This window comes from Mytilus galloprovincialis, chromosome 4, assembly GCF_965363235.1.
Source record: "Mytilus galloprovincialis chromosome 4, xbMytGall1.hap1.1, whole genome shotgun sequence".
Lineage (NCBI taxonomy): Eukaryota > Metazoa > Mollusca > Bivalvia > Mytilida > Mytilidae > Mytilus > Mytilus galloprovincialis.
Genome location: NC_134841.1, coordinates 41,907,426 through 41,935,035, shown reverse-complemented (window position 1 = coordinate 41,935,035; position 27,610 = coordinate 41,907,426). Strand labels below are relative to the sequence as shown.

Genomic DNA, 27,610 nt, shown 5'->3' with positions numbered 1-27,610 from the left:
GAATGATACCAAAGGGATATTCAATCTAATAAGTCGAAAATAAACAGACAACGCCAAGACAAAAAAAGAACAGTCAAACAGCAGTACATAACAAACAACATAGGAAACTAGTCTGAGTAACACGAACCCCAACAAAACCAGGAGTGATCTCATGTGCTCGGGAAGGATAAGCAAATCCTGCTCTATATGTGAAACCTTCCGTGTATAAGCATTGTGAACAGATAACAACGGAATTTTGACTGAGATATATACTTTATATCATCTGATGGAAAACCGGAAGTACATGCATACATATTGCATTTATTTCCAGTTTGAGGAATCGATAAATTTAGTAAATTAAGTAATTATTTGGTTTAAGGCATAGCAAATTGTCAGCTTAGAACAAAACCGGTTCTAAAACCAAGGTTCAACTTCCTTTCTAAACAGTGTTCGAGTCAATCAGAAGGGCTATTCTAGATGCGCCATTTGTTTATGCTTTGAATGGTTTAGGGAGCTTCCATTTGATTTTTATTGGCGAGAGGGGAGGGGCTAGGATGAAATTTGAAAAAAAGATAAGCAGTACAGGAGTTTTGAGTAAAAAAAGGCAGGATGAGACTTGCAAAAAAAAAGTCGGGATGACAATTTAGGTAAATAAAAGTCAGGATAAACTAAAATAAAAAAAAAGCATGACCGAATAGAGTGGGAAACATGCAGGACAGAGATTAAAAATAAAATAAATTGCAGTACAAAATTGTTCATTCTAGCTTCAAACATTCAAATATCTTCCATATAGCTTATTAATACGAAATTACTTTCTTTCCAATATAGTGGAAATGGTCCGCATTTACTTCACTATGTTAATATTGTTACACTGTTTCGTGACAATCATATGATTAAGATGAAATATGATTGAGCACTACACACAATGTAATTGAAACTAAAATCAATTATTGGTCCGATTCTTTAACTGGACCAGAGACATATATCTGACTGGACTGTCTGGACATAGTGTGATAGTTCTTTGTGAATGTTACCGATGACATATGTCCCTCAAAACATGAATTGTCCCTTAATGTTAGGTATCAGCAGTTTGAATTGACTGTCTATTTTAAATTAGTTTGCCTGGGACGCCAGTTGTAGATAAGCATCACTTGGATTCTGATTTATCCATCTGAAAAGTTTTTTAAATACTTGAAAGTCTTCATAAAGATATTATAACGTTGTTCAGTATAGAATTATCTTTCTGTGCATTTTCGAATTTGAAATGGATGGTAATACATGTACACAAGTAAGAAAAAACACCAATTTAACTTCTTTTTGCGCTAGTACTCTGCTGCATTGCTAAAGCTAGATATTGACCTTTTCATCAATTTGCATTATATTGTCATTTTTTGGACCACAGAGTTTAAGGTACATAGATGAGGGTAGAAATGCCCTTTAACGCCAGGCGTTAAATTGGTTAAAATTTTACCGTGATTCGTCAAAATATCCTAATCGTGATTCGTCAAAATATCCTAATCGTGATTCGTCAAAGGTCTCAAATAATTATCGTTACCGTCATTTTTGAAAAAAAAATAACGTGATTCGTCAAAATCAGTCCATGTTTTTATCGTCTAAAAGAAAGTGTACATTTTATCTTCATACACTAAAAATTACCGTTTACGTCATTTAGAAAGAATTTTTAATGTTATTCGTCATGAAGGTACCCCCATTACGACCCTCATAGATAATTAATCTTTTGAGACAAAGATGATGGAAATCTTTTCTCAAACACACTATCTTTCAAGGAACGACAATCCTAGAAATTAATCACTTGTGAGTTTGATCATATCAAAAATCCCAAAATTCAGTCCATAATTGACAATGGCGGATCCAGGGGTCCAGGGGGTTGGCACCCCCTTTTTATACCCCGTCGTAGCGGAGGGGGCATTATGTTTTACCCTTGTCCGTCTGTACGAACGTACGTAACGTACGCACGTCCAAAATTTGCTGGATGTTTTGTTTCCGTTCTCTAACTTAAGTTTGGCTCAACCGAATGTACGTGTACACAATGCTTATTACCACAAAACTCAGATCAAGTACACATTTAGGTAGCGTCACTTTTACTGTTCTTCAGTTTTGTCACTTTATACCATTATATGCAAGCGGGGGCATCATTTCCCCATTTATTGGACAAGCAATGCGTTTGAAAGGGGGCTTATTGTTTGAAACCCCCTTTTATCTTGGGTTGGGAACTCCGAACTCTCTTTTACAAATGGCAGTATCCGCCCCTCAGCCGTTTATACACATGTATCACACTATATAACATGTATCACTACACTCAATTTCCGAAAACATTATATGATCTATACGCTCTTAGCAATCAATTATTACAATGACTTCCTCGTTTATGTTAAAATATTAATCAATGATCAATGTTGCAAGTATTTAAAATCATGACCCACCTTGATGTATGGATGTGGATATCAATGTTTTTTGGTTTAAGTTTCAGGTAATATTATATTTTGCACTTTTGATAGTTATATATCATTAGGTAATACAGTTCTTTTTTCAATCGTAATGATACAAAAATATCCTGCTTTTGCTGATAAAATATTTGTTGACTGCAAACATTAGGTCAATTTATTAGTGACTGAAAATAACACTAAATAATGTTTGTGCGTTCTTTGCGCTAATCTGGTACACAATCAACTTAAAAACATGTGAAAAGCTTAGCTCATTTCTTAAAGGGACACTAGCTACGAGATACATTTTTGTACCTCATACAATTAAACAAAATCATTTAATTACCGAACACGCATCAATCATGTGTAATCCATCTCTAGCTAAATGGTTAAATTGAAGTTCACATGAATATTTATTAACGTGAATAGTTCATCGTCGACGTTTCTTATCTAATTTTTACAAATTTGAACCATACTGGCTGCTAAAAGCGAATTATTATTTCACTATTTCACTCTCATTAATAAATAAACTAAACAAAAATCAGAATTTAAATGTTTTAGGTATCTTGTAACTAGTGCCCCTTTAAGAGTATTTTGAAATCGATTTGTTTTAGGTTCAACGAGTTTGAAATGTCTTTTCTTACATATGCCGCTACTACATGTATATATTTATTCTGCCAACAAATCCCAAAAAATACAACATTTGGTTTATACTTAACAATTGTTCGTCGGTTGTGTGCAATTTTATGGTCGATTGTATATCGTCGACACACATGCGAGACATTAAAATATTTTTAGCTGTTTTTTCAGATGAATTCGCAATATGACAGTTTGTTTTCATATTTTCATGACTAATTTCTATTAAATAAAGATGTTTGCAATTGAATATCCGTGAAAACGACTTAATCTAAGTGGGCAGCAACTTGTTCGGCTTAGAGGGACACTAGCTGTCAAAATCATATTCACCGATTTGACTTAAACTCGTATTTGATTTATAATATACTAAAACACATATCAAACTTATATAATAAGTCGTATTTAAACAACAGTTAACACATGTAACAGTGCATATACTAGATAATATAAGTAAGAATTTCGTGTGTATTTTAGTCTAGATGCCATCTAATTTAAAACTATCGAGATGACCCCGAAAACTACCGAGGGGTCACATAAAACGATATAAACATAAATATAAAAATAAATTGACAAGTCTTCGTGCAAATGGATTTTTCTATGACTAGTTTCATGTTTCGATGTTACCTGTATAAGAATGAATTTATTGTGATCGAATAAGTCAATCAAATTACATCCCAGCTCCTTTGTTCTAACAGGGGTGATCTGAGCCGGATCACCCCTACCAGATCACCCCAGTTTGAGTTTCTTTGTTATGCATGCTTTCTTTTGTTCTGTAACATTTTGGCGGGAATGTCAAATCCACTATAAAACTTATAATCAATTATACGGAAAAGACTATCTATCAAAATTCACGTTGAAAAAATCCAGTGTATATGCTGGGATTCGAACTCAAGACCTTTAGCATATCAAGCCACGACACATACCACTACACCAGGACGACTGGATACAAATTATTATTATTAATTTGAAATACTTAAAGGAAGCAAGATCTTTTTATAAGTGGGGCGAGTTGTAAAACCTTTATTCAGTGGGGTTTAAACCTTTTTCGTTAATAACACGAATAAGTGAGTTTTCAGACTGATTGTTCAATTTGATTTTACACTTTTTTCAAAAGTGGGGGAAGTCGGTAAACAAGAGTTGGGCGATTATTTTATAAAGTGGCGATATAGTGTGGGCCGATTGGCAAGTGGGGCGAGTTGACATTATTTGATATCTACTCATCGTGTTTGAGGGTCATTAAGGGTATACATCATATAGTAATATATAAAGTATATTATAATGGTTGTGTGGCATTCTAAACTAGATTTTATGAATTGTAAATGGTTTTCTGTCTAATCTAAAACAGCTGGGATGTAAAATAGTTATCCCATTCGGACTTGTTGTGTCAGTGTTAGATCACCCTCCGGCCATCGGGGTGATCTTACACTGACACACCGCGTCCTTGTGGGATAACTATTAATGATTTACCTTTGTTTTACTTTCAATGTTGACGTCCTTTTTATTTAATAACCGAACACGCATCAATCCTGTGTAATCGATCTCTCGCTTAGGTCTTAAATTGATGTTCACATGAATACGGATTAAATGAGGTCGAATCATTCACTTGCAAGTGAATAATTCATCATCGATCTTTCTTAGCTTATTTTGACAAAATTGAACCATGCTGGCTGATAAAAGCGAATTATTATTTCACTATTTCAATTTTATTAATGATTGAACAAAAACAAATCAGAATTTAAATTTGAAGGTATATCATAGCTAGTGCCCCTTTAATTAATTCTCAGAACGACAATATACTTTTCTAAATGAAAACCAACTTTGTACTTTTTAAAATCTTAAATGACGTCATTTTCTATGAAACAAAGCTTTGGGTCTAGTAATTTTTTAAATACCTTTGTCAGGAAATGGATGCTAAACAAAATCAACATAGCTGATGTTTGAAAAAGAAAGAGATGCTTAGTCAAACTAGCACACCTAGTCTTACCTTGTTTGTTAGGGTCCATATAACTCCTTGAGTTTTTTGTTGTCTTCACCATTTATCTTTAGTGTAACGTACATTACAGTTGTGCAATAATCGTCGTGTTTTATGATTTTAATGTATTAACTTGAAAACATTTTGAACCAAAATATACTAGTAGTATTAAGCTAATAGTTATGAGGAATATTTTTAATCAAAGAAATATATATTCATATAACTATTCATAGTGATCAATATATACATATAGATGCACATTATTTTTAATTGTAATCTTAAAGGTGCCAAAATCCACGTACAGATAAAAGATTAATTTTTAATGATAAATTTTAAACAAGAAGAAGAAAAACCATATGACGATGAAAAAAAAATCTAAAAAGTTTTGCCTGGCGTCTTCAGATTAAAAAACTCTATGTTTATAACGATGGAAAATGAATGCAGAAAAAACATTAAGGACTAACAAAATGTTGGTAATGGTTTTGTATAGACCAATAAAAGTAGGTTCTTCTTTTTGAAAACCTGATCCCTTTCATATGCCTCTTAACTGAATTCCACTTGCTAAGATAGTAGTTAACACAATTTATTTTAAAAACATTGTGCAAGTGACCAATAGCTAATACCATATAAACGTGACCTGTATTTATCGGTTTAGGTTACCACCACACTACTAGCCACATATGAAATGTGCTTACCCAGTATATATCGTATAAGGTCATAAGCACACAGTGTATATAATACTATTGTTCGAGTGAAATATCTTAATGATGAGAAAAAGTAAAATCACAAAAATGCTGAATACCGAGGAAAATTCAAATCGGAAAGAGTCCCTTAATCAAAACGCAAAATCAAAAGCTCAAACACATCAAAAGAATGGATAACAACTGTCATAATACTGATGTGGTACAGGCATTTTTGTCAGTAGAAACCTGGTTTTATAGCTAGATAATCCTCTCACTTGAATGACAGTCGCATAAAATTACAATATATTGACAACGATGCGTGAACAAAACAATTGAAAATAAACTCATCATAGATACCAGGACTAAATTTTGTATATACGCCAGACGCGGGTTTCGTCTACAAAAGACTCATCAGTGATGCTCGAATCCAAAAAAAGTTAAAAAGGCCAAATAAAGGCTAAGGTAATCTTTGCCTGAGGTAGAAAAGCCTTAGTTTTTCAAAAATTCAAAATTTTGTAAACAGTTAATTTATAAATATAACAATATCAATGATAATTCATGTCAGCACAAAAAGTGCTGACTACTGGGCTGGTGATACCTTCGGGGAAATAAATCTCCACCAGCAGTGGCATCGACCCAGTGGTTGTAAATAAACTCATCATAGATACCAGGACTAAATTTTGTATATACGCCAGACGCGCGTTTCGTCTACAAAAGACTCATCAGTGACGCTCGAATCCAAAAAAGTTAAAAAGTCAAATAAAGTACGAAGTTGAAGAGCATTAAGGACCAAAATTCCTAAAAGTTATGTCAAATACAGCTAGGGTAATCTATGCCTGAGATAGACTAGCCTTAGTTTTTCAAAAATTCAAAATTTTGTAAACAGTTAATTTATAAATATAACCATATCAATGATAATTCATGTCAGAAAGTTTACAATTTTGTTTTACCACATATCAAAGTAAAACAAGTACTAACAATTAGACGAGAAGCTAACATGGCTTAATGTTTCATTTCTGTTTAACACCTCAGTGATAGACCTTAATTTGTGGATCTTGAAATACAAAGTTTGATACAATGGTGTGTTACAACTTGCATTCCGTTTCCCAATATTCATTGTATCAAGTCTGTCCTTTCAGGTATTTTCTATGTTTGGTGTTTTCATTAAGGTTTATGTACCCTTCTTGGTCTTTCAAACTAAAAATTTTTTGATACCAAAATAAAGGAACAAAACAGAGGAAACATGCCAACTTTAGAGGTTTTCTCTGTAATTCATATTGGGGGAAAGGATTCTGACTTATTATTTATTGTTAAAAGTTGTACCTAACGAAGCTATTTCAGTTTATTTATTGAAATTATTGCAAAATTTATAGAAAATCCAGCACATTGAAATCACACATTTCGGTAATCTTGTATACATATAGTGATGCATGTGATTATGATAAATACCGTGCTAGCATTTATTCTTGTTATTTCCCCCCAGGTAATGCAGTACCTCGGTGTTAAACATGTGTCCCTATGTGTTGATGGAGGCCGCCATGTTTGGGTTTTAAAGAAAACTATTGACGATTTTTGAACACACGCACAGAAGAATCGAAATGGGTTAGTTTTGTTATTTTTTCACATACATTTCATGGCAATCATGTTCAGCCGGAACTTCTGACTATTCCATTGAAGTTTAACTTACAAAGTATAAAAAAATATTTTTCTTGAGCATGTTCGTAATGTTTACATTTTGTCTTTCCCGGTCTGATTGATAAATTACTACGCGGTATTGATATCTCATTTAATTTACATCGTTTTTCGAAATAAAAACATACTGAATTCTTCTAAATTGTTGTTTAACGAAAATGATACATGAATTTTTGAAACAAGATAAAATATAAAAATATTTCTTTAAGAACTATACTATTACGCATTTACTTCCGGAAGTGCTCTTAGGCTACAAAAGATGAAAACATTGTGAATTTTAGAAAATCGTTTATGAGAATTGCATTCTGTGTAGAGCATATATTTCCATTTTGATAATATCTTTGCATAGAGCAAAGTTGTATATAAATCGGGTAAGTGGTTTTGATGAACATAAGTAAAATACAATCGAATGCAACGGGTTGATGAGGGAAAACTTCCGGTGCTAAAATAACTTTTTAATTAATTTATTTTGTGAATTTAAAGGTATATTTTGCTTCAAACACTTTTACAAAGGTAAGTATAGTCAGAATTTCAACTTTAAAGTCTGTATTTCTATTTCCAAACATGTATGTAAACATCATACAATGTATGGATGGCCTCATCTGTCATAAAAGTCTTACACATGTAAAAGTCCTAAACACACAAGCAAGAATAAGATTAGCAGAAGTATATATTATTAGTCATAGTGACATGAAGTATCAAAAGAGAACCAATAAGTTTGGTTTAGGAGGTGGTGGTCATCGTTATAAAAGAACATGTATCAGAAAAGGGAAATGTACTTTAAAAAGGGGGAGACCTATGTTCTCATTCACATGTAACAGCAACAGAAAATTGAACGGTAGAGCCAGAAACAGACTTAAAATTTGCATTTCGAAATTCAAATTGAACTATAAAATCAATAAAGCAAAACAACAACCATGTTTTGATTCTGAATATGATATTGTATATAGGGATACAAATTATTTGAAAGCAATTTTGAAAAAGAAAAAACTACCAACGCAGAATGGTTACCGATTTATTGATCTTCAACAAATGCAGTCATTCATTTCACAAGTTACAATGCATTCAATATCATGTGAACGTGCTGTTGAAATTGCATTAAAAGGTATTTCACCATACACAGATTTAACAGAAATAAAATCTTATGGGATAGCTTGTATCCTTGGCATTAAATGTAAAGGGTGTAATTATATACACACAATGAACACTAGTTCAAGACTACAAACGTCTAAGGACAAAATTAATCGTTTTGATGTTAATGTAAGAGCTGTGTGGGGAAGTATGGTCACTGGTAATGGGGCATCTCATTTAAATGAGCTGTTAGGGACGATGAACTCACCGGGTTTGAGACAAGCTACATTCGGTAGCATTGAAGAAGAAATAGGTCAGATGTGGCATACTGTATTAGAGGAAGAAATGCTAGCAGCAGGTGCAGAAGAAAGGCGTATTGCCATTGAAAATAACAACTATAATGAAGGTGTACCCAGCATAACTGTAATCGCTGATGGTGGGTGGAGTAAAAGGTCCCACAAACACACGTATAATGCTTCAGGTGGGGTAGCAATTATAGTTGGTAAACAAACTGGCAAAATTTTATATATAGGTGTACGAAACAAATACTGTTATATCTGCAGCAGGGCATTAAATACTCAAACTGAACCACCAGAACATGTATGTTTTAAGAATTGGTCAGCCTCCAGTCAGGCTATGGAAAGCGACATATTAGTTGAAGGATTCAAGCAGGCGGAAAAGGTACATGGTTTGCGATATATGCAGTTAATAGCAGATGGAGATTCCTCAGTATATGCGAAAATTCAGGAAGAAGTACCCATTTGGGGTAAATTTGTGACAAAAATGGAATGCTCAAATCATGCTTGCAAATGTTTACGTTCAAATTTGGAAAAACTGGTAAATGACAATTCAAACTATAAGGGTCAAAATAAGCTAACCAAGACAACCAGAGTAAAGATTGTTAGTGCAGTTAGATGTGCTATTAGAATGAGGTCCAAGGAGTCTAATCGATCTGCAGCTATAAAACTTTTGGCACATGACATAAGAAATTCAGTTCATCACATATTTGGCAATCACAAAAACTGCAGTAATTTCTGCAAAGCTAATGAGAAACGTAATGAAACATCTATAGCTAGTAGTGATAATTTAAGTACAAATGACATTCCAGACATTTTTGAAAGTCAAAGCTTACTTTGGTCAGAAGGTACATCTTTATTAGCTCAAGAGGAATCAAGGTTTAGTAGCAACTTAATTTATACTGACTTAGACAAGCAAATGCTATCAGATATTACACTCCTATTGAATAGACTTGCTACAAAGAGTGAACGACTGGTAGGAAATGATACTACAAACATTGCAGAGTCATGGATGCATGTCAGAAGTAAATTTGATGGGGGTAAATTTTATAACTTGTGTAATCGTGGGTCATGGCATGCACGATGCTACGGAGCTGCTGCAAGACAAAATCTAGGTCCAGCATGGGCCCCCCAAGTTTGGTCTAAAACAACTGGCAATGAAGCAGGATTTTATTTTAAAACAGTATACAATAGACGAAAGAAACATCTTATCAACACTAAAATCTATACAAACAAACCAGAACAGAAAACAAGGAGGTGGAAAAGAAAAATGAAAAGCTGGACTGACAGTACCACCAAAAAAGCAAGATATGAATATGGTCCTGACTCAATGGAAGTAACTAAAGATGTAGAAAAATTAGAACTTGACCAACTTAAAGATAATTACATATCTCATCATATTGAACTAACTAATGATCAGATATTGGCTATTGAAAGACAAACAAAAACCCAATCTAACTCTCAAGTTTGGAAAACAGAAAGAAAAAAAAGACTCACAGCTTCTAACTTTGGCAAAATTGTAAAACGAAATACCAAACTCAAAATTAAACCACTTATTTCAGAATTGTTATATTCAAGTTTCAAAGGAAATGCTTATACAGTAAAAGGACTGCAAGAAGAAAGAAATTCAATTCATGAATACATTTTGAAAAAAACTGAATCTGGGGTAAATGTCAACGTTGAAAGTAGTGGACTTATTATTGACAAAAATCACAAATTCCTAGCCGGCAGTCCAGATGGACTTGTCAATGAAAATGGAGAAATGGGCCTTATAGAAATTAAAAATATTCTGCAGAAAAAGAATATGTCATTCATTCAAGCAACGAAAAAAGTGTCAAATTTCTGTCTACAATATACTGATGAAAAAGTCCAGTTGAAAAAGAAACATAACTATTACTTTCAGTGTCAAGGTCTTTTGAATATATCTGGTCTACCCTGGCTTGACTTCATTGCAAGGTCTACTAGCCCTTATCAGATTCACATAGAGAGGATATACAGAGATGAGGTTCTTTGGAATGATACAATGCTTCCAAAATTAGAAGCTTTCTATTTTTTGGCATTATTACCGGAATTAGCTGCACCACGATATAACAAAAGTCCAGGAATTAGAGAACCTGGTGATTGGGTACGGCATATATTGCTTATTCATGTTATTTGCACAAATTGGAATTAATTGATTACTATGACAATTATCAAATTTATAAATTACATGCTAATTAATTTCCTAATGGTTCTTATCCAAAATAGGCTCAGATCTTAATCAATTGATAGGAAAGAGTTTCAGTATATGTATTAAATATTAAACTGAAGAACAAAAATATACATGTAACATAAAAAGTAACCAGCTATGAAAATCCTTTATAAATAATCAGGATTAGTTCATTTATTAGGATGATTAACTTAAAACGGGACTTGACATGACATGGTACAGTAATTTTACATGTTTTACTCATGATAAAATGTATCACATTGTGGGTGTTTGATAGAACTTTTAATTACCTATATCTAGTCAGTAAATGTACATGTTACACATGTACTCAAACATATTTTTTTTTAAATTGCAGTACAGTCATGACAGTTGTATCTTTTGTAAAACACATGATGTGAATATAGTACCCCCTCTGAGCAGTTGAATAGTTACATAGAATATTCTATTAGTGTAAGCAGAAATACATTGTAAGCAGAAAAAAAAATATATTGAAGCTCTTCAGTAATGTGTAAAAGAGAGAAAAAATCCTGCAAATGTGCAATTTGACAGTTGTATTTTTTTATTTGGCTGCCCTAGAATTACAAAGTGTTTCAATTTAAGTTACACTGGTAAATCTATGATAATAACTTAATATTCTCCATACTTAGGATACTAATTTCAATATCATTTTAATTTGTTATCTTATTTATTTGCAGTTTTTAGTCAACACTTCCAAGAAAAAAACATCTACAAGAAACAGAAGAAATCCAAGAAAAATAGCTGTAGCCAAGAAAAAAACTACAATAAGAAAGGATACTGACAATTCAACAACCAACAAAAAGCAGAGTTCTAAGTAAGAAATGTATATATTTGTATTCAGATATATTTATAATCAGTACTTATCATGCTTATAGAGTTCACAAGGACTTATAATTGGCAAATGCTTGATACATGTATGTAAGCAGTTTGATATACATAATACTAAATGAACCAGTTTATTATTGTTATGGTAATTCAATAAAAACCAAGAGTTGAACTTGATACATGTATCAAACAACATGAAGTTATCAATAGTTCTTGTGGTATAACTGTCTATCTGAGAAAATATAATTCCACAAAACATTGGTCTGATCTTTACATTTTTCATTCAAATTTATTATTTAATAATGGTGACAAAAAAAAAGGATTTAGGTGAAACATTTTTATGTCTTGTATATATTGCAAACATCACATTTTTTTGCAGCCGTACTGCATCCAATTTGAAACCAGCAATAATTTTTCAGTGGAAAACAGTTCACATGCCAGAGCAATAAGATAATGATTGTAACAGATATTTCCCTTATCAATAATTGATATCATTAAGATACAGTATAAACTCCTCATATAAATTACAGCTGACAGCCTTAATGGGGTTTGGGATTATTTCCATGTTAATACACATAAATGACATACATGTAGAAGAGGCGTTAATACATTTTAATATAAAAAAATGAAATTATAATGAGGTGTATAGCACTCAAAACATAGATATGTCAAAGAGACAATGAATGAGACTTTGAATATATATGCAGACAAAATTCATGCATGCTGGGGCTTACAGTCATAAAGATATCAAGTATGAATGGTGGCCTCACATTCATTAATCAAGCAATAAACAATTTTGTACTGAGATTATTGTTTGGACTACAAATTTAGTACTTCAAGTATTGGTAAGGTTTTCTGACAAAAAGGCCAAAGTTCACATTAACAATGGTTAAGATTTCAATGAACAATGTAAATAATGAAGCAAATGATATCACAAAGCTGTTAATGGCCCAAATTTATAAACTTTGGCATAAAAAAAGATATATTGCACATTTAATCATTGTTAATTGTTAAATATTACACGCATGAGCTTTTTACAATATGAGATTTCTTTTTTACATCTAGGAATGCAAGTAACAGCAAAACAACCATAAAGCCATCTACAAGTACAACTGAACAATACACTGTTAAAAGAAAAAAATCAATGAGGTGAATTTATATTTTTAACCTTAAAACAAAAAACCTTCTTTTTTTACAGCTTATTTCCTAATGCATGTAGAGTAAAACTTTGGTTAATTTGCTTGCTTTGATTGTATATTGTACAATCATATTAGGATAACAAACACTTAAATTCAAATATAAAAATATATATATTGTTTAAAGATGTCAATCTTATTTTCAAAGCTTGCATAAACAACTATACACACAAAGCAAGCAAGCCAACCAAAGTTTTACTTTTCAAGCATTAGGAAATCAGCTGTAAATAATGCAAAAAATATTTATTTGTTGTTTTTCAAAAGCACATTTTGATTTATAAATCCTGGCTTCTTCTCCATTCACTTCCTTTTAAGAATTGTCTAGATGTTTTGTAAAACTGCTGTGATTCAACTGTTTCTAACATTTAGTTTGTGATCCCTTATAAAAGTGTATAGGCTTTTGAATTCTAATTATTAAGTATTTAAGTGTCTAAAATGTTAAAAGATTTCCAAGCTTTAGTCAGTTTTGAAATTTTTATTCATGAAATTAGATTTTTTTTTATCAAATAGGAGTGTATACAAAAGAAGATGTGGTATGATTGACAATGAGACAACTCTCCACAAGAGATCAAACGATACAGAACTTAACAGCTTTAAGTCACTGTTCAGCCGTCAACAATGAGCAAACCTCATACACCATACATGAAAGGCCACAAAATTACAAATGTAAAACAATACAAACACAAAAACTAACAGGCATAGAATGTACAAAAATTAATGAAAAAAGATACATAACACAGCAGCCAAAAAGTAAAACCACTGAATCTGACAGTAACTTCATACCAAGCATAACAAGAATTTGAAATTTTATACTACTGAAGATAAACAAATTGTTGAAACGCTGTCTTTTCTTTCTTTTAATAGCATATTTTTGTTTTGTTTACAGTTTTTTGTATTTACAACAAATTTTTGTTTTTGTTTTGTCAAACATGTAATTTTCATTTTAAGTATAAATTCTCTTTCGAAAATTTATTTTGTATACACCTTGAGAATCCAGTGCTTGCTCTCTAACCCAAAATTAACTAAAAAATTTCACCAAAGCATATTTTCTGTATAAAATATGCATATATTATATACCTTTAAATACCCATTCAAGCAATTCATCAAAATCAATTGTAAAGAGTATAACTGTATTCATGTTTTAGGCTACTATTTGATTAACATGTTCGCTTACAGATAAAAAAATATTGTGAAAGAAGGAATAATAAAATTGATAATGAAAATTGTGAATGTGGCGAATGTATCATTGGGACAGCAAGTTGTCCATTGAAAAGACTGCTGTAGGCCACTTATGGGTCTTTAACACAGCCACAAAATCATGCACCAGGGGAAATGTTTCAGCTGGTCCCTATTAAACAAAAAGTGTACTTGTTCATGCATGTTCAAAACTCCAAAACATAGAAATGAACAAAAATTATAAACATACAAGACTAACAACTCAAAAACACTCTAAACTTGGACCAGGCAACAAAAACTTGGACCAGAAAACATTGGACCAAATACTCTGTTAAACATGTTTTATAAGATCACCCCCCCCCCCCTATACTAATGCCATTGTAGAATAGTAAACATAAATAAAAGTGTTGCATCCTATAGTATAAAAATTAATTTCATAGACAAGACTATTATTCAACAGTATTGATATGATTTTAGGTGTTCGAACACTAAATTTGTTGGTCGTAGAATCAAACACAAGTGGATGGTTAATGAAGAAGAAATTTGGTATGAGGGAACAGTTTTAGCAGCAGTTACCGGAAAAGATGGTGAAAGATTGGCAGAATATGACATACTTTATGATGGTGAAGATTCCAGTTGTATAGTGAACCATTTAGTTGAAGATTTCAGAGACTCATCAGTGCAGTTTATTGATTTGTAAGGTATGTATTACACCTAACAACAGCCTGGATATTGTACTTATTCACACTTCAAAAACACTGCTAGAGTATAGTGTTTTTGACCCACCCATCCATCTGTCATGTTCAAATCTTTTTATACCACACAACAGAATTTCATCATGATTTGAAGATTATATGGACATATTATGTAAATGTGCATATCAACAAGAATTATTGATTCAAACTTTTAGGAGTTATGCCGCTTTGAATTTTAAATTTTGTTCAGGATATATAATTGCAACAATTTGTCAGTGACACTCCTGTGAAACTACATGTAACTTTGTAGTTATAAGGACACATAATTATATTAGATGTACGTTTCATTATGATACTTTATTCTGATTGGCTAACTGCACATCACGTGTTATTCCTTAAGCAATTGCATTACTCAATAAAACATTTCATTCATGATAACATGTGGTCCCACAATAAAGTGCACAGGTGAATTAAATAAAACAATTATAAAATTTGTGTTTTCATGATCATACTAGCTTAAAAATGTAATTATAAGTATTGAATACTTCTTTTTGTAACTTCATAGGGTTGTAAAAGCGTTGACCGTGCGCAAATATTTAGAATGAAGCGCTTCATACAAAATGTACTTTGGTCAATGCTTTTACACCCCAATAAAGTTACAAAAAAAACCATTCAATTCTTAAATGAAAATAAATATAATATGTAGATGTACTAGAAATTTACATCAGTTGACTTTAGTAAATTATTTTAAATCTCCACATCCTTTATTCAGTCATTATATGATTTGGATATAATGTGACTATAATTATTTGATTATGCTTTTCTAACTATAGAGATATAGGTTCCTTTTGTACCCTTCATATTTTTCTGTTGATACATGTATTACTCTTGAGAGTTTTTAGACTTTTTTTTATTTCACTTAATTCTTGAAACATAAAGTATGTAAGTACAATATTTAACAAACAAATAAAAGAGAACTATTAACATATTAGCATTAAGAAAAGTCTCACACATTATTTATTAGTATTTTAGATTTTATCATATGCTATTGTTATTGCAGGTTTATTTTTTTCTTTATGGAACTCCTGTAAACCAAGACTTTTATAATGGCACCAAACATAGTTTTTTCTGGAATATCAGAAGTTTTTGATGAATAAAGAAGACTATGAAGAATTGATTTATTTTGGCAATATAAGATACTCATTGATGTTAATACACCTGAGTGTTAACCACTTGACATTAGATGCTACTTTTAAACTGAGTTGTATTTATATACCGGTGTGTATTTTTACTTTATAATTAAACATCATTTAGTAAAACTTTTGATATATACTGATTAGTTGAATGTATTGTTTTTATTGGTACTGGAATTGTAAGACACACATTGATTGTGTCACTTGAATTTTGTTTTTCAAAAACTTTCTGAATCTTTTGAAGGAAGTCATATAAAATTATTTATTACATATAGGCTATATTTGGATTTAATTTTTTGTTGTAAAATTTTGTTGAAATTTCACTTAGAATTTGATAATGTAATTGGATTTCGAACACATTAGTGTACTTGCATTAGAGATTTTTAAAAGTGTGACACATACATGTAGGTAGAAGTGTAAAGAGTTACTAGTAGTCTACGGTTTGTAATTTATATGTATATATACATGTATTATATTAGACTTTGTAAATACATACATTTTTAAGATTTTGGAAAAGAAGTAATGTTTACTATTGAAAATTTGAGACATACATATTTTAATATATACTTCTTATTTAAACCATATATAGTGATGAAACTTATATAGAGACATCATATTTTGTGTTTCTTATTACTCACTGAAGTTTCCATAATTAGAAACAAATGTAATTATTTGAAATACATTCTTTATATCTGAACACATAGATTATGATGTTCCTATAACATATTTTTTTTACTGTAGATGTTAGATATATAAACTGGTTCCACATATTGGGTTATTTTTATCACTATGTTTACTTGTGTAATAAAGTGATGTCAAAGAACCTTACACCTGTCGCTTATTGAACTCCTGTAAAACAAGACTATTATATAATTTTTTCAATAAATTTATCAAAAACACTGTTACAGTAGATTTAATTATTTATTTAAAAGAAAAAAAAAGTTTAAAGGGAAGGATTTCAAACCCATTTTACAATATTCAAGTTAGCCAATAAAAAATATAAGATTGTAATTATCACACAACACTTTATATATGAATTCCACCAATCTTTGTTTTATCATTAAGGTGCATTATCTCCCTTTTTGTATTTAAAATTTTGTTTTGTGGTTTTCAGTAATTTCAACAGCCCAAATTATGGATAACTATATTTCAAAAACAATTTAACTTAAAACATATGTATAATAGACATAAATAAACATGTTTAAGGAATTTTAAATTATTTTCTTTTTATTTATATCAATATGACACTCCATACTTTAGTATTAAAAAAGTAGTTCCAATAAAATTTGTACTCCATTTTTTTTTCAAGAGACCCTTTATATGATTTGAATTTGTCAGTTCATGAAACTTATTTATCCCAAATAAACACTAGCATGATATTGTTTATGTTTCATTGTTTGATTTTCTCAATTTTTTATATAAATTGGTGAAGAAATGACAATGGTGTATTTTCTGCAAGAATTGGTGACTTTTTATGGTAATATGATCATTTGGTGATGAAACTAAAAAAATTACCCATGCCAATGAGTAGAACATTTTATGAGGAACATTTTGGTGTATCATATGTATATATTTGAATTGAAATATTGAAATAACAATGATTTGTATTTTGCTTGTTAAGAAGGGTACATAATCCTTAATTGATCTTTGGAAAACTCGCCTTGACAAACAATTAGACAATTGTTTTAAGTATTTTAACCATTACTAATTATATAAACATATATACATAGTTGTGATAATCATGTAGAAGAAATATATGTTGTTCAACTAAGTGATCGCAATGATGCTATGCTAATCAGATGATCAGTTTCAAAAGTTGTCATTACTTTTTATAGCGTGTCGTCTATGATTTTGATACATTTTCTTGGTACAACAGTATCTTGTTTATAGGAAAGCAGTTCTAGCGAAGTATAACAGGGCCTGTATTTGCAGATTACAGAATATATACTGTAGTTTAGGAACCCATACATTTTATGATGTTTGCCATTATGATGTCGAATGTTTCGCTTATAAGAAAGAAGATAACATCGTTATGCAATTCACCATATAATAATTGTTGTGAACGATATCCTTTCAAATTCAAAAACAACTTGTCATAAGAGAATTTCATAGAATACGAAGACTCGTTGTCATACATCCTTAGAATATAAAAATAATTATCTGCAAAAAAAACCTCATCCAATCAATAGAAATACATCTTAATTTAACTACTTTTGTGTCCTTTGGCTCATAGTGTCTGGTGGCAATGATTCACAGTGATCATTGCCTGACTTTTGAATGCTTACACCCAGAATCACAAGCTTTGAATGCCGACATACCGTTGAAAACTGCGTTCCTATTGAGCAGCATGAACTGTACAGTTTTGGGCTCTCATAATAAAACCATTCTTCAATATTTATTTGTCTTCAACCCAACAGCAGTGACGAGCAATCAATTAGTTTAATACACGAAAGAGTCATATTGTATAATTGAAATTTGAAAATATGTTTTTGATATACATGACATATATATATATATATATATATATATATATATATATATATATATATATATATATATATATATATATATTATTCTCTAGTTATGGTGAAAGTAACCGATGCCCTGCAGGTTCCACGTATGAAAACGGATCATGTAAACGTATGTATTTTTCTTATATATTTGAACGTTTCAAGTAACACATTTGCTACATATATGTTATTTGTTGGACACCGTTGACATATCCTTATAAATTCGATTGAGAACTTTTCATATTAAATAAAAATAAATAATATTATAAGAAATATTATATTAAGCACACAGTTTAGTCACAGTAGATAAATCAAACAATTGCAATACTGTATAATCTGAAAAAGCATTTCAGAATAATAAGGCTAAATATGGTAACTTGAACCAAACCTAAGTGTGGTATCCAATATATGGGACAGATGGGACGAGAGTATTACAGACAAATCAAGAACACCTTCGTATTTTATGTAGCCTTTTTTAACTTTTTTGAATTCGAGCCTCACTAATGAGTCTTTTCTATACAAAACGCGCGTCTGACAAAAATACAAAATTTAATCCTGGTATCGATGTAAGTTTATTTACCGTTTACGTAGACCTAAAAAATAAGAAGTTTGATATATCAACATTTAGATAAGCATAATCACAATCTAAAATTTGTAAAATTCCAACCCCTTGAAACCGTTCAGAAACAAACAAGAGAATCACACAACCAACATTCTTCGGAGGTTATCTGAATCTTTAATTAGATGGCGTCTATCCTAAAACACGCGAATTTCTTGTACATAATAACGAGTTGCATTGTTATACTGTTTCTTTTCTTACTTTTTAAAAATTGGATAAGGTGTTAGTATGTTAAAAATCAAATATGAGATTGAGAGTTTGAGTCAAATCGGAGAACATGAATTTGACAGCTAATAAATACCCTGTTATTGTTAAATTCGAGCTTGTTGCATTTGAACTAAGATTTTACTCAGCCACAATTACAAACGGTAATCATTCTGAAAATACAAAAATATTATATTTTTTATAGAATATTTTAATTCACATACGCTGGAGATATAAAGCACAGTTATGTAGATATAAAGGGTTTAGCGATGTTGATCTAAAGTTTATCCGTTTTGATTGATGTCACATCTCCTTTAATGAATTTATATCTACAGCACTGATATTTTGTATCTCAAGCACTAGACTGTATCTTCAGCGCTCGACTTTACATATCAGCGCTAAACGTTTTATATATCGATAACGCTAGACTTTACATTTGCACTGCTGGAGTTTACATCTTCTACAATGGACGTTGCATCTCCAGCTATTGACATAACAATCTGCATTAAATTTTAACAACCTTTGCTATAGGGGTTCATTATGGTGACAATTCGCCTTTTAAAGTTTAATTTCGTACTTCATTATGTTCAAGAAGAATGAAATGCGAAATTTTTAAGTGTAAAATATCGAAAAGCTGTAAAATAGGTAAGAAATTTACTGTATACACACGAAACAAACCACAAGTGATCTTGAATCAACTTCCTCTACTTCAGACGTACACAATAACAGATCTAGCTATCTGAATCCGTATCAACCAATCGTTCATTCGGCAGATGTTCATGATTATTTATCCATTCATGATTCCAATTCATCAGGGTCAGAAACATTTTTCTCGCTGCGTTGAAGACCCATTGGTGGCCTTCGGCTGTTGTCTGCTCTTTGGTCGGGTTATTGTCTCTTCGACATAATCCCCATTTCCTTTCTCAATTTGATTAATGAAGGAAGCTTATTATTTTAATCCATATCAACCAATAATACAAAAAATAAATTTGAACGAATATTATTCTATATATATGATTGTCCAGACAGATCGCATGCTATGTCGTCAGATACGTGTGATGAAGAAAAGGGAGTAAAGTTTCCAGATACTGATCAAAATGATACATCGGAAATTCATGCATGTTTACTTGAGTATACAACGGTCAACTGTACAAAAGGTGATACCGAAATATAGAAAGCGACAATTTCGCTGAAAAGTTAAAAAGCAAGAAGAATAAACATTTTGAAATTTATACATTGAATATACAAATAAGATATACATTATGTTTAAAGGAGCAACTGCTAAGTGTGATTGCAGTTTGGTCAGGACAGTACATTCGCAAAATAGTGTGCTTACTTTTTTCAATAAATGAGTACAACACTTAATTCATGAAAGCTGTTTCAAAGAAATGTTTTGTCATTTTATTGTTAGCTGCTGCAAACAGCGAGATGTTAAATTAGTTTACATTTCAAAATTAAAATAAAATCTAACATACTGTCATTTATCCTTTCACTTTTGGGGAAGGAAATGTTCCATCCAAAATGTAATAGCATTATAACTAACATTTTGAATACTCTTACTGATTTTTCAAACTTGTTTACTGGAAAAAGCTAGATTATACAGGCGGATTTCCGTTCAAAACGATTCAATGAAAATGAAACTCTTTATCAAAATTAGAAAATGGGCATATTATAATTGATATTATGTCGAAAGTCCTAAATATAAATCTTTACTACAACCAGCACATAAACATGATCATAATAAAATGAGGTCAAGGTCATATAAACCAAACAAAAAATATGTGTACATCTTATAATCATTCAAACACTGAATATAGCTGACTTATTGTTTATAGTTAATGAGAAACAGACTTAACCAAGAAAACTAATCATTGATCAATGAACCATGAAAACATCTACCAATTGGACATTTACACTTTACAGTTCTTCCATACAATGATTTTACTTGACCTATTGTTTATAGTATCTGAGATATGAACTTAACTAACAAAACTTAATCTTGTTCAATGATCCATGAAATGAGGTTGGGGTCAAGTGAAAATTGTCTTACAAGGATGAGGACCTTGTAAGGTATGCACCTACCAAATACAGTCAATATCATATTACTCATAATAAGAGAGAAATAACAAAACAAAAAAGATACTTTTTTTAAGTTATCACCAGGGGCGGATCCAGCCATTTAAAAAGGGGGGGTTCCTAACCCAGGACAAAGGGGGGGGGTTCCAATTACATGTCTCCATTCAAATGCATTGATCGTCCAAAAAAAGGGGGGTTCCAACCCCCGGAACCCCCCTCTGGATCCGCGCCTGATCACTGAACCATGATAATGAGGACAATGGACAAGTGTCAGACAAGTAACCTTGTAATGTAAGGCATCTTTATACAAAGTATAAAGTATCCAGGTCTTTCGCCTTCTTAAATGTAAAGGTTTAAAGTAATAAGCCAATGCCAACGATGCAGAATCACTATCCCTATGTCAAGCTTTCTGCAACAAAAGTCAGACGCTCAACAAAAATTAGTGGTATTATAGCCACCTAGACTAGTATCCACCAATTTACAAGGACACAGATGTAAATTGTCAATATGTAGAAATGCATTGTATAACTATTGTTGATGTGACTTTAAGTATATTTTCACCCTAACACACAATATCAACCACATATTTAAAAAAAAATATTGTCTTCTTATAATTTCTGTGATCTCAAAATATATATACCAATTTGTGGCTTTGACCAAGAATTGATAGATCAATAAACACTAACTTATAGTATGAGCAGAACACATTTTCTTGGTTTATTTTTTGGAATAAATACCTTGGAGTTTTCATCTTTTGTAAGAGAAGGTCTACCAACATGGATGTTATGATCCAAAGCAGCTAACCGATTTCTAACTCGGTACACAGGTGGAGTATAGGCATGTCTTTTTGAAGTATAAGCTAAAATAAGGTTTTGGAATGATTCCAAATCTGAGGTGCTCCTGGAAAAAACATTTATGAGAATATTGTCAATTGGAATGTAACCCCATTAATATGTTGAACATAAAGTAATTATAAGACTACAAAATGTTTAGTTGTCTTTTCCATTTTCAAAAAGCATAGAAACCAAAAACAGTTGAAGATTATACTACAGAAAAAAATAAACTTGCCATAATGGGTCTGCATATTCATTATCTGATATATTTTGGTTTACCTAAGTTCTGTAAAGCACAGTTGTGGCCTAAGAGCAATTACTAACACAGAGTTAAAGACTGACCCAACATTTTTATACAGCTGAGCACACCACCAGTTTTTTATGTATCTGCATACAAAATTTTATCAACCCAAGTTCAATGGTATAAAAGCAATGTGCCAAATTGGAATCTGGAGGAATAGACATACAGACAATCACACAACGTTTATACCCCCTTACTTTATTGGCAGGGGCATAAATATACAATATAATATTCCTGGATTGACACAATTATTTATAAGTACTGTTTTTGATGTTAGAATGTTTAATAATGATCAAATGAAATTCACACATACCTGCAATTCAAATAGTAAGGTATGTTTTTAATGAGCCTGGCATCCATAACAATGCTTCGTAAGGCTTTATGAGCATCTGATCCTTTTTCCATATATGATTTTTCCCTTTCTTCAGGCAATAGTCCATGGTTGCATTTGTTGTTGTGAAATGTATCACCATAGGACAATATCCAGTTGTGCTCATTTACCACATGGTGTAAAATTCCAAACCAAGTGCACTGAAATAATTTTATAAACTATTGTAGATGATTCAAAACTACAGATTAACCATTATACGATTGTTTAATACTTTAAAACCAAACTTTAATCAGAAGAAACTTAAGTAGAAATAATGTAAATGAACAATAACATGCAATTGAGCTATTTTAAATTTTAAGAGGAAAAAAATTATTGGGTATACATGATTAAGACAGCAACCAAACACAAAAATCATGCACTAAATACAAATAGATGGCAACATGCAGTAATGTACATTGATACACAATGTAGTTGTCAATACTTTTGATAGAATCAAACAATAATTTAAATAACACTTCAATCTTTGTTTCATACCTATTTGATGGAATTGCTGTAATAAGTTTTAGTTGTTTTTCAAAATTTTTTACCAGATAAATTTTATACGTGGTAAACTAACCTTAAATTCACCAAGGCTTTTACTAACAGATGCACAATGCCAATAATGATTTATAATTTCTCTTGTCCACTCTAATAATGGTTTGTTTTTCTTCCCTTTTTCCTGAGACATCTGAAAGTATAAAGCATTAATCATAAATCTATAAAGAATTCAAGGATTACAAGATTAAACATTTGCTTCAGGTTAATTTCTGATATATGTAAATTTAGTAAGATTTTTAACATGTCTAGTTTTGTTATTATATGGAAAACAGAATTTTACTCTTGTATGTTATACTCAATATATATCAGTATATTATACAATGTTAAATCTGATTTAAAGATAAATTGAAAGCCATTTTATGTTTTAAAACAATTGTCTTTTATAAATTTATACACGTAGTAATTTATTTGATTTACATTAAATAAATGTTGAATGTATGCCACCACTTGCATATAACATTATAAATGGAAATAACTTGATAAGAACTTTAAAATTAAAGATAGCTGAATTTGTACTTCATATGAGTTCTGTGGTTAATTAGTTTCATAACATTTAGTTGATTCAAACTTAAGTTAGACAAGGGTAAAACTTAAATGTCCCCTCTGACAATATATATACAATATTAAATGCAAACCTTTAAAATCTTTTTTCCAATATTCTTTGTGCCATGCCAAATGTCAAAAGAGTGTTTAATATTAGCATACTGTGGTTTTTCTGGAAAATAAATATGTTTTTTAATCAATATTAATATATTGAACAATGTTAAAGCATTTAGGTCATGTAGGTGACATAAGTCTTCATTCCTTTTTTTAACTTAATTTGGTGAGAAGTTAATTGACTGTATCACTAGCCTGTCAAAAGTTAGTATTTATAGTAATCACTGTGCATGTAGCATGTGCATTTAACTCCCAATATAAATTGAATAGTTTTGTTAGTTATCCTGCCTTAGATCAGACTCCTTGATCCTTTCTTGGCACATCACATTCATCAGCAAGTTAAATTTTATATTGATAAAAGTGCAATTTAATTTGGTGTACTTACTCATCAATGCTCCAATCTGTGGGTGTGCATCAGTTACAACTTCTTTAATATTTAACCCAGCATCTGTCATTATCTTCAAACCTTTTTCAAAACAGCCTTTCTCTAGACTAGTACTTTTGCCCTCAGTCATCGTTTTGTTCATAGTTATAATACATAATATCCTCTTTGTTTCCATCTCCATAAATGTGTAAGTGCAGTATTGTGCACAATGACCTGGGCTATCCATCCTACCATCCCCTGAAAAATAAACCAGAAATCAGTTAAAGAAGACCAGTACCAGAAAAAAATGAAAATTTTGATATACATGTAATTTTTATTAATTGTTTCAATAAACTTATTATAATTTGATCCTATTAAATATTATGAAAAGGAAGCTAAATATAGTATGCATTTGCCATTGGTTTTAACTTTTAGTTTTATACATAATAGATATATTTTTTATATCCGTTGATGCTCAGTGTCAACACTTACATATTATTCATATCTTGTCTCTATATCTCTTGATATTTGATGGATTGCTGTCTCATTTGTAATTTCACCACATCTCCTTTAGTCTCTATCATTATTCACAGGCCAGTGAAAATTTTGTAAAGAAATAGCCAAATCATAACCCATATAAAGTTAAAGAAATTGTACAGACTAACGTTCTTGCATATAAGTCAAATACTTGTTTAAAGACAGTTGTGACTTATATATATATATATATATATGTCAAAGTCTGTCAAACTAATATCTTTACCCAGTACTACAACTTCTTTTCCTTGAAACTCTGTATAAATATCATCAAGATGCTTCTGCCAAAACTTGTCAATTGATGGTACAATGTATGATCTCTGCATTTTATGAAATGTGGAAGAACTCACTATAGGAAGGCCCAGTATTTTGAAAAACAATTCAATTTTTTGGAAATTGTTTCCTGACAAAACTGTTGCAGAGGTTAACATTAAATCTCCACAATGCATTCTTCTAAGAATGGTTGAGAACACCACTTATTTAGTATATGACCTTCTTTGCACACCTAAAATTGCAATAAAATGGATTGAACATATAAACATATTGTGAAGTAATTGACAATTTTTATATACATGTAAATTTTACACTAAGAATGAATAAAAATGAAAAATCATGGAAAATAATAAACAAGCAGTTGTGAAATTGAATGCAAAATTTGTTCCTAAATAACAGTGAATTAATCTAAGCTTTAAACAAGAATGTGTTCATAGTACACAGATGCACCACTCGCACTATCATTTTTTTTATGTTCAATGGAACGTGAAATTGGGGTCAAAACTCATATCATAGTGAACATTTGTACTAAGTTTCAAGTTGATTGGACTTGAACTTCAACTTGAAGTGGGTCAGACGGACGAACAGACAAACGGAAGAACAGAGGAACGGATGAACAGACAAACAGATGAACGGATGCACAGACTAGAAAATATAATGCCCCTCTGCTATTGTAGGTGGGGCATGAAAATTGCATTAATTGTCTTGGTCTATGATCGTGTTGGTATCTCCTGAACAATTCAGGAAACAAATATAAACAGATTATAATTGCTACGATGTCCAAACCCTGTTCAAAAACACATATGTTAAAATTGAAGTGAGGTGTGAGAAGGTGTTAATAATGTGTTGAAGGCCTCACTGTGACTTTAAGATGAAGTACAGCAACAGAAGTGCCTTTGGTGTACATAAACTGTTTTTTGTCATTGATGGATACCCCATATTGTTTGTTGTCATCTACTACTTAACCGGAAATTACAATTTTACATCTAAGTTTAGGTCAAACTAGATACATGCAGGAGTCAAATGCATTGTCCAAATTTTTTTATGCACATTTGTATTTTTATATACTTCATGAAAAAAAAACTTATAACAAACAACATCTTCTTAAATCTAATGGGTCATATATCTCTATATAAAAAATCTACATATCAAAATGAAAAGGTATACAATTTATTTGTTTTTTTAATTTTCTACGGGTATGGGTTTGATAGTTGTATTCAACTTAGACTTATATATACAAAAGTGTTGAAGAAACTTTACCCATGTTATGTAAAATGCAGATCCAATAGTTTCTGTTTTTAAATCAACCAGACTTTTACAATCAGACATTGTACACAACTGTACTGTATGTGTGTTTGCTAGCATCAACAGGTAATCTCTGTAAACCAACAGTGGTTGTTCTGTAATAAAGTTGTCAATACTTCCAATTGTTAATCTCTTCACTCCTGGACCTATATCTATAGCGGCCTCTTCTGATTTGTCGGCTTCGATTGTGTCATCATCTTCAATTTCTTTTTATCTCCGAATTATCAACTGTACTTGGTCTAGAAATATCAAAAATAAATCTAATGTTACTTTATTGAATAATAAAATCTTGACACAAATACATTTCCAGCTGTTGTATATTAGATAATAATAATATGCAATGCAAGTGTTGAATATCAAGCGAATGTACACATGTATGCTGAAAAGATAAGATAATGTAATAAAAAGTTGGGGGAAAAAATGACACTAAAACATAATAAGAACATAACAATTTAAAAGAAATACAAACACTTTACTGTGAATACAAAAATGAAAATACTGGAGCTTACCTTAGTGTTATGTTGAAACTAAGTTAAACTTTATAGTCTTCATCGGATGTCTGTTCAGAGTCATCATCATTTTCAAAAATATCAATCATGTCAATACTGATACTGAAATAAAAATTTAAAAAAATAAAGATGTAATAACACTTAGATTTACCCTAAACAGTTTTTGTGGCATCTCTCAGCTGTATGTTATCATCAGAAAAAAATAATTCCAATCAGGAGTGTAAATGTCTAGCAGTCATACAAGTACTATAATTTTGGTTTTGACAATAGATAAAATGAATATCTGACAGATGGACAGATTTATGAATACTGAATTAAAATCCCAATATTTTGCAAAAAAAGTCACACACAAAACAATTTTGGCCATGATAAAAAAATGAAATGAGGGTTTTTATTACATGGTGATACTGTT

At 31.0% G+C, this 27,610-nt stretch overlaps 1 protein-coding gene and 1 pseudogene across 2 annotated transcripts; one reads left to right on the top strand and one right to left on the bottom strand.

Moving 5' to 3' along the window:
• Positions 1–9,440: 9,440 nt before the first annotated feature.
• LOC143072176 (uncharacterized) lies at positions 9,441–16,984 on the top strand. Of its 2 annotated transcripts, XM_076246994.1 has the most exons (5): positions 10,603–10,898; positions 11,678–11,814; positions 12,891–12,974; positions 14,675–14,898; positions 15,953–16,984. In XM_076246994.1, exons 1-4 carry the CDS (start codon positions 10,797–10,799, stop codon positions 14,895–14,897), a joined length of 546 nt encoding a protein of 181 aa, XP_076103109.1. In that variant the 5' UTR covers positions 10,603–10,796; the 3' UTR covers position 14,898; positions 15,953–16,984. The 2 variants fall into 2 exon arrangements, with proteins under 2 accessions (XP_076103110.1, XP_076103109.1); XM_076246995.1 differs by lacking the exon at positions 12,891–12,974 and having other exon boundaries at positions 9,441–10,898.
• A 2,650-nt stretch (positions 16,985–19,634) lies between these two features.
• On the bottom strand, positions 19,635–27,063 carry LOC143071032 (uncharacterized; annotated as a pseudogene).
• Between the last annotated feature and the right edge of the window lie 547 nt (positions 27,064–27,610).